Consider the following 14,429-nt stretch of genomic DNA (forward strand, 5'->3'; position numbering starts at 1 on the left):
AAAGGTTTGTCCATATTTGCTTTAAAACCTGATAAACTGGCAGTGGTGGTTTTTCATGAGGGATTATATACTTTTGGGATTCCCACCAAAATATCAGTTGCACCCCAAAGAATTATTCTATTGCCAGTCAATACAAATGGACAACCACTATAGTTTGGACACTAAATTAAAAAAAATTATGTCTGTGTGCATCAAGTAGCTAGTGACACTAAAGTTAGTATATGATTCAGTGTAAGAGGACTCTTTTTGAAGACTTCAGTCTAAAGTACTTTGGTCAGACCTGATTTTGAGAATTCATTTTCTGAAACCTTTAGTCCACAAAAAGAGCATGCAATGCTTCCTTGGTATTATAAAAACAATTCCTAACAGATCAATGTTTTTAGTTCATGATTCTGATAAATTTTTTATTTATCTTTTTGCCAACTAAGCTTCTTTGGGATTGGGTTTGGCCAGCGTGCCGTTAACTGTGAACCGGTGTCAATTTGCAAGCAGAGACTCAGAAAGGAAGGTTGTATTTATCTTGGCTTGTAGTTGAGGAGTGGTAGTGTTTGAGTAAAACCAGATATACCTGTTGAAACGGCAGCCCTGCAGAACAACCTGAGCCCTGGGACCGGCCCAAACACGCAGCAGTACGACTACAGCACAAGCAGAGGAGGCATCACTGTCATCTAGCATGACCGTGCAATAGAAAGCATTGCACAGAAATGCTCAACTTTTTATGAACTTTAAAAAAAAAAAGATTTATAAGTACATTTATTGAAAAATACCTCAAGTGTATAAAAGATAAAAGCTTTCAAACAAACAAGCCAACATTTTACAAAGAAGCTTTACAAAAATACTTGTAAACATTTCTTATTCACAAAACACATTTTGGCACAATATGGTGGAATGGTTCAAACCTTTACAGAGGATTTTAATTAAACTCTTCATAAGTTCTGAAGCTCTAACACGTTGGAATTTGCACTATTAATTATTAATAAACTTCCACACAGTCTGCCAACGTTTCTCCTTTTGGTCTTAAAACAATGATAAACACAAAAAGAAAACAGCATGTAAACCTTCAGAAGGTCATGGTGAAAGCCAGTGAAGTGCTTTCTCACATATCAAATATTAAAAGAATATTAAAAACATAAACAGCACAAATTACTCAAATATATTTTTGCATAAAAAGAACTTCCTGTTCTGATGTCTTACAAAGAATGGGATGGTAATTTTTAAAACGCTTTGAAGCATCTGTTACTAGACACTGGATCACTCTGGGTATTTAAATGTTACTTCTCTTTTTTTAAAGGTTTTGTTGGCTCTAGTGGCCTTTATTTGAAGGCAGTTAAACAGGAAAGAGGGTAATGAGAGAGGAGGAAGACATGCAGCAAATGTCGCCAGGCTGGGAATCAAACCTGCGACCACCGGCAGGAGGATTATGGCCTCAATATGTGGGTCATGCTTTGCCCCTGTGCCACCACAGTGCCTCAAATGTCACTTCTATTTAATATGAGTAAAGACCCCTCTAATAAATGGTAAAAAAAAAAAAAAGAAGAAGAAGAAAGAAATAAAATACAGCACCAGCACTTATTGGTTTTCAGGATTTTGTAGCATATATAAAATATGTAAAACAAGGCACCATTTCTTTTTTTTAAATGTTCACAATGACAGACAATGCAAAGCAAATACTTTACCACATAACACATAAATCATCACTTTTTTCCCCCACTTTCTTGCCAAGAGAAAATGGCTGTGTTAAACATTTTAACCTGCAGGAATGGCTGAACTATTTCCAGTTTCAAATAAGCAGATATCAAGATTGGATGAGCTGACTCAAGCCGACCGGTGGCTACGACGACTCGAGAATCCATCTTTAGGTGAGTCGGATGCCCAACACTTGCTCCAACTCCTGCTTCCTCTGCTGCACCTGAAACAAAATGGTTTAGTGCAGATATGTCAAACTGATCCTGATTCTTAAAGGGCCACAATGTACTGATGAAATCAGTTAGACTGTTGAAATATAAATGACTTTACAAAAGTGTTTGTGGTAGTAATTTAGAAATATTTGTGACTTTTTATTACTCGCCACACCATCATGGATTATAACTCAACATTAAGGCTGAGGCAGCTGTTTAGTAGAAATAAGAAGCCATTACTTAAATCCAACCTTTTTCATCAGTTTTGCAAAATATCTGTAATAAACTTACAATTATGCATTAGTGCAAAAAAAGTGCAGGGATTTGATGTTTTTGTGTGAATTTCCACAATAATTAAAAAATTGATTTATGCAATTTGACAGGAAACGGATAAAAACAGCTTTGAATTGACTGATAAAATAATATTTAAACACACAGTTATCTTGATGACTCTTTTTATGTGTCATGTTAGAGTCTAGAGGGCCACATAAAAAGCTATAGTGGGCCAGATTTGGCCCCTGGGTTTGAAACATGTGGTTTAGAGAAGGCAAACAGTAACAAAAAACAATCTGCTATTTAACCTGTCACTTTGATTAACACTTTAAAGTTCAATTCAGCTTATTTATACAGCAACAATTCACAACACTTAGCCATTAGCCACAGGATCAAGAGTACGATGATAAGAGCGGGAAGGTTGGTGAATGTTTTTAATAAATAAAATTGAGCCTAAAATATCATTAAAATTTACATTTAGACTAGAAACTTTAACGAACTTTAAAGTCCCCCCCTAAAAGCAGTGATAGTTTGTTCTTACTTTGGAATAGACATATCTGCCCACTGCTTCAGGAACCCAGGGTTCCTGGTAGAACTCGGTTCTCCGCTCTTCTTCTGGGTTTCCTGCTACATCGGTCATCAGCTGGTGGAACAGAAACGCTTCATGAATACAGTGAGCCATATTCCAAACCTACACAAATCTTTAATCACAAAGCTTGAAACCTGAGAACTTGTATTTGTGAATAAGGGCACAACTGAAGAGCAGGAAAACAAATGAAATGTAGACAGGTTAAGCCTTTAAAGCCCAAAATTCATAGGTGGTGTGCGAAAGGTTTCAGACGTTTTGTTTCAAGTCTGACACTCCTTAGTTAGAGTATAATTATTTTCTAAACTAAGATGAATTTGAGCTGTCTAAGCAAACCCTCATTATGGGTTTGGTTGAAAGTTTTGTATATATTGGATAAAGCCTTTCGCTGACATCACAGTTTGTGCTTCATGAATGCAGGCTGTGTTTCTGTTTTCTGTTGTCCTGCTTAAAGAAACGGAGCAGGTTTTTTAAAAATCAAAGCTTTAGATTAATTTAAACTATAACAAATTTATGAATAACGGAGCTTAAATAATTAATCTACAATAAACAGTTTACAAACTGGAGAACTCTCTTCAGTTGGTTTTAATTTACTCCCTAATCAAGTCTGATGGTAACTGCCAGCACAGGAGATTATTTTATCTATGCCTAATGTTGGGTACAATGGAAAGATAAATTATTTAAATTTTTCGTATCATTATTTGTAAATAAACCACTTAAAAGAAACTACACTACTCTTTTAAACATTTACAGAGGTTCTACTTCAACAAAGATAAATACTGAGTTGAAGTTGTTTTTCTTTATAGTTTAGTTTCATTTTGTTGTGACTTCTCTAATCAGTTTTTAGAGCATGTTTGCTCATTTTTAGTAGTTATTAGTTGAATATTGTTTAGTTTTAGTTTAGTTTTTATTAGTTGTAGTAGCAGTTTTTGTTTTTCCATGCGTTGGTTAATGTTTTTTGGTGCAGAACTCAAAAAGGTCAAAGTATTGTATTGCAATTATCTATATATTGACTCTAATGCATAATCAACAGAAGATACAATTTTGAAAAATATATGTTCAATCGTTGTTGAACAACCAACTGACTCGTCTGTTTAATCCCAACTTTTGCAGTCGCCATTTTGCAGACAACCGTAGTGCCACCAGGAGGATTAAGAGCTACAGTAATTTCCTGACAGCTGATGTAATTTCAATATGTTTTAGTTAGTTTTATAGTCACAGAATATAGTTCTGGTTAGTAACAGTTTTCCCCCATTAATTACAGTTTTTATCTATTTTAGTTAACGAAAAAGTTCTCAATTTCAGCCATCATTATTTTGTTAGTTTTCGTTAACTATAATAACCTTGATTCAGAACCTCTGGGCAAAATATTGTGTTAATAATTTATACAGTTTAGCTTCCAAGCAGTATTTAAAAAACATTTTAGTCTGAATTAAAATAATGTTCTCTAAACACAAGAGATGTTATATTGACTAACATCCAACAAAGACTCCTGTGTTGTTAAGCTGGTAGAAAAGTTCACATTTATTTACCTTCAGATCTCTGCACTGAGACTTCAGCCAGTCCTTGATGAACTCTTGTGGATTATTGCTGAAGCTCAGCATGAAGTCTCTCTCCGTCTTCAGCTGGTTAATGTATTCAATCGTTTCATGGATCTGTAGCAAGCAGCAGAAATGTTTCACTCTAACAGTTTTATGATAAAGATTAAAAACGTTTGGGAATTACTGCGCAGGTCCGACCTTCATTTCAAGAGCAGCAATTTCCTGTTGGTTGGTGGTGGAGGACAGGAAGCTGTTCATTTGGCCCTTCAGAGGGTCGTCCACCTCCACGTCGATATCATAACAGGCCGTTTTCTTCTGATCGGTGGGGTCCACACTATGCAGAGAAAACACACCGGTGGAGAGCTGCTGCTAATCAGGGTTTCATTTAAAAGATTTCAAAGAAAAATCAAGGTCAAACAACAAGACAGTTTTCAACTGTCCCTCATTTCAGGAGAATGTATATTTAAAAAAAAAGAACAAAAGAAGCAAAACACACCCAAACAGAGATTGGACAATAAATATTCCTGTACCTGATGATGTGATTGATGATGATGGGGTCGGGGTGGTGCAGCAGGCCTGCTAGTTTCATGGGAATATCAGAGAACTTCATGCGTGGACAGCCAAAGATCTGAGGTGTGTTACAATAATCAATCAGTTAAATGCCTCAAAAAGGTAAATATCTGTGCAATGCATGTCAAAGAAAAGACGAGGATAAAACTGAACTTCATGAATGCCAGCTCTGACAAAACTAAGCTGGAACTTCTGGGCCACAATCCCATGATATAACTTTACAAAAAAAACAACACTGAGCATCACCAAAAGAACATTATGCCCAGACTGAAACATGCGGGTGGCGGCTCCAAATATCTGCAAGACAGCTTAAGTTGAGGAGGGATTTCCTTTTTTGGTATCAGAAGGCGTCTTAATCAACAAATTTTCGGCTTCAGCAGAGGATTTTACAAGTTGTAAAATGGTTGCCATCTAAAGCCATCAGAGACTCTGAGGCCTGACCTGTCTGAAGTAGCGGTTGCAGTTGATGTACTCCTTCTCGTGGCTGTCCTGCAGCTTGTTGTTCTTGATGTAGAGCCAGAGAGCTTGCATGATGCTGGCCCGAGTCTGCGTGTGAACGCCCAGAAGACGCGCCAAGCGAGGGTCCAGCTTGTACTGCGGGGGCTGAACAGGAGAAATGTTGGCCAAAAGTGAGTCCTTGTCCACAAAAAATATATTAAACTATGAAAAACAAGAGCAGTGTCGGAGTAGTTCTGCTACCTGGTGGTCGAGCATGAGCAGAAGAGTGCATTTGACATTCACATCACCCGGCCTTTTCACCTGGAAACCATCCGTCTCCTGAGTGGTGGGCATTCTGTGCCACTAGAAAAGAAAAACAAAAATTATCTTAAATTACAATAGAATGGGAGTAAATTTCAAACTCCGGGTGTAAAAAAACGAGTGGAAACAAAACTGAAAAGACTTGCAGTGAAAAACTGTTTTTACAAAGTACCTAACTTTAAAAAAAATACTATTTAAGATGAACAATTGTTTTAAAAAAATATTCATTGTTTTACTCCAGTAAAGCTAATTTACTCTCAATTTCACAACTTTATTCTTGTAATTTTATTCTTTTTATTTTGTTAGCATAGTGAGTAAATGTGTTTGTAATTACTTATAAGTACTGAAAGTCATGAAAGCTGGTGTAAATATTGGATATCTGCTGCTTTTGATGTTTAAACAGTATTTAAATGAAGAAAACACAAGGAAACCACCTATTTTCACTTAATATTCTGATAAGTAAGTTTTTATTGGGAGATAAATCCATTTGAAGCTGGATCATCGCTGCGTACCTCTACTAAGTGATTGTCGGGTCCATAAAGCTCCTTATCGAGCTCAATCACCAGACTTTTGAAGAAAGAGGAGAACTTCTTCTTCTGCTTACCAGGCTGAAAAAAAAACAAACCAGAAAGAGACAAAGAGAGAGAGACAGAGAGCACAAAGACTGTGAAAAGCCAGCACAACACGTTGGCCTCAGTGTTTCCTTACTCTGCATTGTTTAGCTCTGACCACATCGGGAGTGAGGAACCAAACTGTTGAGTAGAAAAAGCTGTTGCACCCCCCCAGCCTCCGCGCTGCCCTGTCAAAGCCTGTTTGCTCAACGTGACCCCTCTCACTCCTTCCCTGACATCCCCTTTTCCTTTTTTTCCCACTTGCTCCATGCGGCGCTCCTACGCATGCCTGAACCAATGAGCAAGAGGGAAAAAATTAACAGAAAGAAAGAAAAAAAAAAAGAAAAAGATTCATCTTCTGTGGCCCCAGATGACACAATGAGCTGGGCTAGAATTGATGGAGGGAGGGGAGGCCTGTCAGCTCTTGGTATGCAACGGCCAGTGGTTTCAATTCCGTGTTTCAACAGAGAGTGAGCGTGCGTGCGTGCAAGTGTGTGAGAACGTTAGCTGTTGTGGGGTGGGATAGGGGAAAGCCGTAAACGCACATCTGGCTACGAGGTCTGAGCCAAGGACCAACTGCAACTCGCAAGAACACAACAACAGGGAATCCAGAAGGCAGCAAGCAAACGTCCAAACAGAAACAAAAGGTCCGGTTCCCCAGCTGCGCCGTCCACTTACTTCCTCCAGGAGTTTGCCTTCCACTCTCAGCTCCCAGGAGGACACTTTCTCAGATTCCTCTCCCTCCGGCTTGCTGGGAGTGTAAGTGTTGGAAATGTAGATGCGAAGCTTGCGCTTTTGCTGCGTCAAGAGAAGAAGAAGAAGAAGAAAAAAGGCTGTAAATTTAGGCCGGCCTAACAGCTGTTTAATAAAACCTGTTTCAGATAAATGGAAGCTTCTACGCACGCTGACATGAGTCAAAAAAGCCTTAAAATAAAGAACTTTCTGAGTCTTAAATGGAGAAATTCAGAAAAAATCCAAGATATTTTTTAGTTAGGAAAAAAACAAACAGTTCTTTAACAAAGCAATACGAAGTGCAGCTTTAGAATTGAAGACATTTATCGTATCATTCATCATGATAAATTTATCGTTTTTACAATAAATTCCAATACATGATGTTTAAAATCCCCGAATGCTGTCCTTATTGTCAGGATTGACAATGTTTCCTCAAGAAAAGCATCAATAAAATAGCAGTCAGTTTGAAAAACCACTGACCGCTTGGAGTTTAGTGATCTAAATCATCCGTCTTTATGCGACTGGTGTCCAAATGAAAAACATTACAACTGGGAATGTTTTTAATGTTTTTCATTTGTATTTGTGGGTCTGTGAACGCTGTCAAAGTCATAGAGTTACCTCAAAAAGATATAATAAAATAGTTCTTATTGTCAGTTTTATCTTCTGTACTGTTTCACAAGGTTGGATCAGACAGACAGGAATCTTTTAACACTTCTCTCCAGACTCAGTTTTCCCTTTTGTTCTCCTCTCAGCTCATCGGACAGGTTTTCTATCAGATTTAGATGTGGCGACTGGCAGAAGGTTAATTTTGTGTCTGCCAAAACATTTTGACAATATTTTTGAACATATTCCTCCTAGAAAACCCAATTGTGACCATTTTATTGGTTTATTGGTGCCAGGTTTTTATTTTTTTTTAAATCCACAAAGCTATGAACTCTTAAACTGTTCACTGAGTCTTTGGGAAAGAAACAGATCCACAGCAGAACATCATGTCAGGTCACATTTAGACTCCAGGGAAACAGAAAATCATTGATTATTTCATCAAGAGTTTCTAGAAACTCTGATCAACTTTTAAAAATAAAACCACATCACACACTTACAATAAAACTAGATAGCATTTTGCCAGAAATGTTATGTAGAGACTACACTTTAGAGTGTGAATAATCAAGTATGCCGGTTTTGGTTGAATCTAAGCAGGAAATTCATGCATATTCATGCAACAAGTCCTTCTTTTACGTAATCAATAATACAGTGATCCAAAGAAATTATGCATGCATAACAGTATCACGCCGCCTCCAGGTTTTCAAGAGGTTTTCTGATTTGTATCATAGCCTCTAACGAGCTTTTATCTAAAGTCTCTACTACACATTAATCTCAGTATCATTTCACAAGTAATTACTGTAAAATCTAGGCTGTTCTTTTAATTCTAGACTAAATTAATCGTTTGCAACTTGAGATAAACTAAAAATTTGTTCCTGTGAACTCTTTTCTAAATGCTACTTGATGGAAAGTTTTCGTCTCATTGCTGAATCCTGAACAGATGTTTCTTTGAGAAAAAAACAACAACAAAAAAAACCCCCAGCATTAGTCTGCTGCTGTTGCCAGCGGACAGCCAGAGTATTCACACTGCAGAGTTTATTCTCAGAATGGATCAAAAATCTTTCCGTAACCTAACAGTGATCTCTTTCACTTTCATTCAAAGCCTTTTGAACAACATGTTGGTCAACAACAACAAATTTGAATCAACTGAAGAGCTGTTATGCAAATAATAAACTGACAAAGAAATGAACATCTGGAATATTTCTAATAATCTTTGGTTCTCAGACAAAAACAAGCCCTGCAGCTCTTCTTAACTTGAGTTTCTGCTGCTTGAAAAGCCTGAAATCCACAAAAAAATAAGTGAATGAAGAGGAGATACCATGATCGGCTTCTTGATGGCCTCCTGAATCTCCATGCGTTTCCGAGCGATAGTCTGATCCAGCTTCCTTTCAAAGGCCAGAAGATCCATGTAGGCCTGAGACTCGGGGACCAGATCTCGAATCTAGAAATCGAGAAAACGGGCAGTTTTTATGAGCTCTAGTCACCTTTGATGGGTTGTTTTTACTTCTGACTGTTGGGTCAAACGTATACCTACCCTTTGAGGAAGAACCTTGTCGGCCATTTTGCGCCTTTTTGCTCTAAAACGACCAGAAAACAAACGGTGAGCTCACTAACTGACAGGAAACAAGCCCTTCTATGTTGCGTCTAATCACTCTTTGGTTAACCAATTTCTCAGGAACTCAGTAGAAGACCATATTTGATTATCAAATACTGGGGAATAACTTCACAGTGCAGTCATACGATCACTGCCAGTGTTAGCTCTTTATTAAATCTTCCTGAGGTTTCTACTGATTATTTGTTGCTCAACACACAAGAGCTGATCTGTTCTTTTAATCTAGTTATACAGCACCTCCTCCCCCCCTTTCATTCAAGATGATGCTTTAAGCAATTTGGCGTTCCTTAATAAACATTACTGTGTTGCAAAATAAACCCCAGAGCGCAGCAGATTCATTAAAGCTGATGCTGTAAATGTCATTTCACGTCGCGGTGCAGCGCTTTCATAAGCGTGGCGTCACCAAGTGGTTTGAAGTCAAAAATAGCCTCTTGTGTTGCTTTGAAAGCCAAAGGCCAGTCATGAGACACTGGTCTCTTCGTGTCATTGGGAGTTTTAACACTGCAGCCACTTTCAGAGATCTTCTTTAAGATCGTGACTTTAAGGAAACACACACACACACACAAACAAAATAGTTTGACTTCACTAATTAGCGCCTTTCTTAAGGAGATGCATCAAAAATAAAATGATCGGAATCAGAACCAATTTGTGAATGGCTGGTCAGAAACTAAGAATCCGATCTTTTTTTCTGATCAGTGAATGCACCAAAACTAAGCTAAGTCACTGTCAGCAGCAACCTTCAGTGTAGAAGTATTTACTGAGGAAAGAACATCCACAGTTAGCCAGATGTTTTTTTAAATTTACTACCAAAACAGAAGAGTTAGACATCATTAAGCTGAACGTAACACAGCAAATGTTAAAGTACAAATCTATAAACTCTCCAGAAAATACACACAAACTGATCTTTACACTTATTAATGCTAACTGCACCAACTCTGCTAGTAATGCTCAATGCAAAAATAAAGCGCTAACAAACGTTGAAAACATCACTCTGTAGTCATTTGGGAAATCCGTTTACCTGCAGAGCTGTGTAATACCAACTGCTCTTTCTTATGCACACAGTGTGTCAAAAAAATTTAATAAATGATAACTGACTATGACTGAGAAACTCCTTATGGCTTCTTTATAGTTTTAAAAAGTTAGTGGAAGAATTATAGTAGTAATTAAGCTTTTTGGTAGAAAACAACATATTTTTACATGGAGCTTCTACAGTTTTCAATCTACAAAAAGAATGTAAAGAGTAACTGTCTTGGAAAAGAGAAATGCAGATATTCTGTAAAACTTTTTCACACTGCAGCCTGACTTAAGAATTACACTTTGTAGGTTTTCAGTCATACAGACAGAGGCAGCACTGTAGAGCTGAAACAATTGATAGCAAACAATTGATTATAGAAATAATCATCCCCTAATTTAGTACTCGTGAATGATCGGGAGTATACAGATTCAAAAAGAGACCATTTGCTGAAAAAAAAAATTTCAGCAGTAACTAATACAAAATTGTACAAAATATATTTTGAGTTTAAGATAAAAATACTTTTGTCTGCAAATATGTTCTACCCAAAACTCTGAGTGGCAGATTTAGCTTCACTTGGTTCAAATTTACTAAGGGAATGCTATATTATTGTATTTTGGGAATAAAATTTTCAAAAAGGAATTTGTTTATTTGCATCTACTAATGTTTTTCCAATATTGCATATAAAAAAGCTTGAAGTTAAATGAGTAAACAAAGTGCCAATGTTTTAAAATTGATTAATCGATAGAATAATCAACATCCTTGTTCCTATCACCCTATAGAAATTTCATTTTTATGACAGAACCTCCAAACATTAAAAAATTAAGTATCTTGATATTTTATACTCGTCGTAATCCACTAAAATCCATATCAAACCTTTACAAAAGTGATCAAATAACAGCTATAATATTCCTGATTGTTTTTATTTCTACATATTACAGAAAAAAAAAATCACTTTCAATTATATTACTTAATTTACAAATTATGCAGCTAAACTTGTTTTGCATAATTTACCCTCTTCTTGGGCCTCCCAGCGCCTCCTGCTGCTGCTGAAGGAAGCGTTTCCTTGAGGCGTCCATGCCGGGATGGCCCATGCCCGGACGCATCGGAATGCTGCCGCCGCCGTACGAAGGGCCCGGCATCTGACCCCCCATGGATCCTATGAGGCCTCCCAATCTGCTAGGAGGCATCCCAGATCGCTGGAGTGAAAAAAAAGAAAAAAAAAGAAAAAAAAAGAGGGAGATTGACAAATAAAAGTATTGCAAAACTAACAGAATAAACTAGAGATCTGTGCAAAAAAACATAAAATAGGTCAAACGCAAACTGTATAAAACATAAAATAACTTAACAGCAGCACAGAGTTTTAACAGCTTGAAGGAAAAAGCTACGGCAGTCTGTTGGTTCAGCAACTGTAATAACCCTTCTAAGCTCCCCTTACTATCCTCTGCAGGACCATTAACCACGATTTCAAGTTTATCATGAATATTGAGACATTTTGGAAATCTAAACCCTTTTCTTCTGATTAGAAAAAGTTATTTCTATTTTTGACTTATTTCCATTACATTCAATCCAATGTTCTGAATTAAAACAATCTGTATTCTGGTGGTCTTCAGCCACATGGCAGTAGCCCTCTCCCTTTCCTCAGCAGGGCTGCCGCGGGCCAAAAGAAAAGCGTAGGAATGATAGCTTTAGTTGGTCTTCACACTAACTTGTCCTCAATTCAAAGCACCATCTTTTACCATAAGTTTCGACGGTAAATAAAAATGTCAAAGTGTGATTTCCTCTATTATTTGATATAATGGCATGGTATTGAAGATTCCAGTTTTCATTTCTGACAAAAGACATGTAGAAACCTAAGTGTTGATCAATGCTAGAATCAAGAAATAATCTTCTATGGGAGTTTAATGGTTGAGGGTTTTAACCAAAACTAGGCATGGTTTCATTGGGGTTTTAAAGAACACTGTAAAAAAAAAAACAATCTAATTATTCCAATGGTTTTAAGTGCCTGTAATGACATAAAGAAGAAGGCAGCAGAGAGACAAGAGTTTTTAAGGGGTTGAGAATATTTGCAATCTTGGAAAATGGACAGTTTGTGCATGGAAATTAAAAGGAAATACAATTATCAGTCATTAAAACTACAGTTCACAAGCCATTAGCAAAATAACTGAATGCCGGCTAGCTAAAATGGTCGAAAAAAAAAAAAAAACAATAAGTTGGTTAAATTGAAAACTACTACTTTATGTAGAAGTTGTTTATTACCTGTTTTACTAACTACTGGTACATTAATTAATAAAAAAATACTTTAAAATTTTGCCTTAAGATTCAAATTATTTTAACTGAGGTCAAAATAACTTGCTTATCTGCATCAAACTAAATTAACTAAATTCTGTTACACATTTTATGTTTCAAATATTTCAGCAAATACAGTTGTATAGAGAAAAACAAAATATGAATGGTGGATATTTATATATTTTGGATGGATATTATTTTCAGGTTTTAAGCTGAAATATTATGAGAAAGTGTAGAACATGTGTCTTTATCTGATCTCAAGTAAAATAGCTGAAGCCCCACACGTTTTAACTGCCAAAAGAAACGTCTGCTGTGTTTGTGCATGCCAGTTTCAACAATATGAACCTGCAGATGGTATAAGTGGGATAATATATGCAGGCTTGCCCTGGGGGTCAGATGGTGGTGATGATAAACTGTTGTTTTCACTAACTGACAGGATGCTAAGGGCAACCACGTGACATTAGCCTTCATACTTGAACAAAACACATTTATTGTATCACTTTTTTATATTTAATTATATGCAAAGCAGCTTAGGTTTCATTAGGGGCGGAAAAAGTTACAGTAAAGAGTTGTGGCAATTTAACAGATGGCAGGAAAGTAGTGAAGAGGTCTTTCAAAGGCGGAAGTGCCATCAACAATGTGGCATTTTAACACATTGAAAATTAACTGTACTTCTATAACTTTGTATTAAATTCAGAATTATACAAAGCAGCTCAAATTGTAAATCTTAAGAAAAACACTGACTTGATTCACTAAGTAAATGGAGGTTAAATATAAAGAAAGGAAGTTCAAACCTGGTGGTATTGGGGAGTGCTGGTCATGCTCCGGGGGTAACCCGCGGGAGACTGCGGCATCCCAGGCATCCTCATGCCCGGGATATGGCCAACATTCATGGGGCTCACAGTCGGATTCATCTGGGGAGCCGGGAAGCCCCCTCTTGCTGCCATCTTCTGGATCCACAAGTACTTTTTTTTTTTTTAAGTGACGGAAACTCAAGGAGGTTTTGAATGCGTAAATAAAAGTCCGGAAGGCTTTTAAAAAAGAAGCGCTCAACGTGAGAGAGCCTTCCGCCTTTCCTCCGCGGAGTTGCGGCTGCTCTGACAGCAAACACACTGTCAACGAAAAGCTAGCCGATGTTAGCTCGTTTCCGACCGTTTCGAGTTCCGGGGTTTTTTTGCGTCTGTAAAGCCCCCTCACTTCCTCACTCACTAACTCAGAGCTGACTGCTGTTCCTCACCTCCCGCCGGTGTTCACCCTCCTGAACATGCCCAACTTACACCGACTTGACTGCCTCGCCTGGCGCCTTCTCCAAAGCGCCTGACTTCAGACAAATTCAGAGTCCTAAAGCCAAATCAACTGCTCGGTCTGAGCACTGCCCACACACGAGACACCAGCGGCGCCTTCAAGTACCGTCGGAAATATCGATTTTTGTGAGGCTTTCCGCATAGTTCCGATTTTTGTTAACGTCTACACCTTTTTTCAATAGAAGAATGCTTTAACTTATTATTCTTTCAGAGTAATTATACTTAGTTTTCAAAATTAATGAACGGAAGAAATTAAAACTTTTACACACATCGATTTCCCCCCCTCGCTGCATGAAACCAAACATTTCTCGTTTTAGGTCAATTAGAATTAGCAAAATTATTTCTATTAGATAAATGTCTCAATAATGAGATCAATTATTTATTACTATTATCTTTAAAAACGAAAGTGATTTTATCTGTATTAGGTTGCATTGATCTTTAAGCTATCAGTCAAAATGTTTGGGGTTCCTTACAGAAGCTTCTCAATACTTTGGTTGAACTCTGGCTTATTTCTCCTGACAGAACCTTTGCTTGACAGACACGTCTTGCTGGATTTACATTTCAGACAATGGAACAAACAATATATATGTTAGATGTTCAAAGCTTGTGATGTTGTTTTGGAACTGAACCCTGTTTTAAACT

The 14,429-nt window shown here is 37.3% G+C and overlaps 1 protein-coding gene across 1 annotated transcript; it reads right to left on the reverse strand.

The window, feature by feature from the left end:
• Positions 1 to 1,525: 1,525 nt before the first annotated feature.
• On the reverse strand, positions 1,526 to 13,935 carry smarcd2 (SWI/SNF related, matrix associated, actin dependent regulator of chromatin, subfamily d, member 2). The gene is made up of 13 exons (XM_044103464.1): positions 13,278 to 13,935; positions 11,209 to 11,393; positions 9,105 to 9,147; positions 8,889 to 9,011; positions 6,917 to 7,036; positions 6,140 to 6,235; positions 5,568 to 5,669; positions 5,310 to 5,471; positions 4,829 to 4,926; positions 4,497 to 4,632; positions 4,290 to 4,412; positions 2,713 to 2,814; positions 1,526 to 1,909 (listed from the first exon to the last, which is right to left on the reverse strand). The coding sequence occupies exons 1-13, from the start codon at positions 13,428 to 13,430 to the stop codon at positions 1,856 to 1,858; spliced, it is 1,497 nt and encodes a 498-aa protein (XP_043959399.1). The 5' UTR covers positions 13,431 to 13,935; the 3' UTR covers positions 1,526 to 1,855.
• Between the last annotated feature and the right edge of the window lie 494 nt (positions 13,936 to 14,429).

The sequence above is a fragment of the Gambusia affinis genome, linkage group LG20, assembly GCF_019740435.1.
Source record: "Gambusia affinis linkage group LG20, SWU_Gaff_1.0, whole genome shotgun sequence".
In the NCBI taxonomy this organism is placed as follows: Eukaryota; Metazoa; Chordata; class Actinopteri; order Cyprinodontiformes; family Poeciliidae; genus Gambusia; species Gambusia affinis.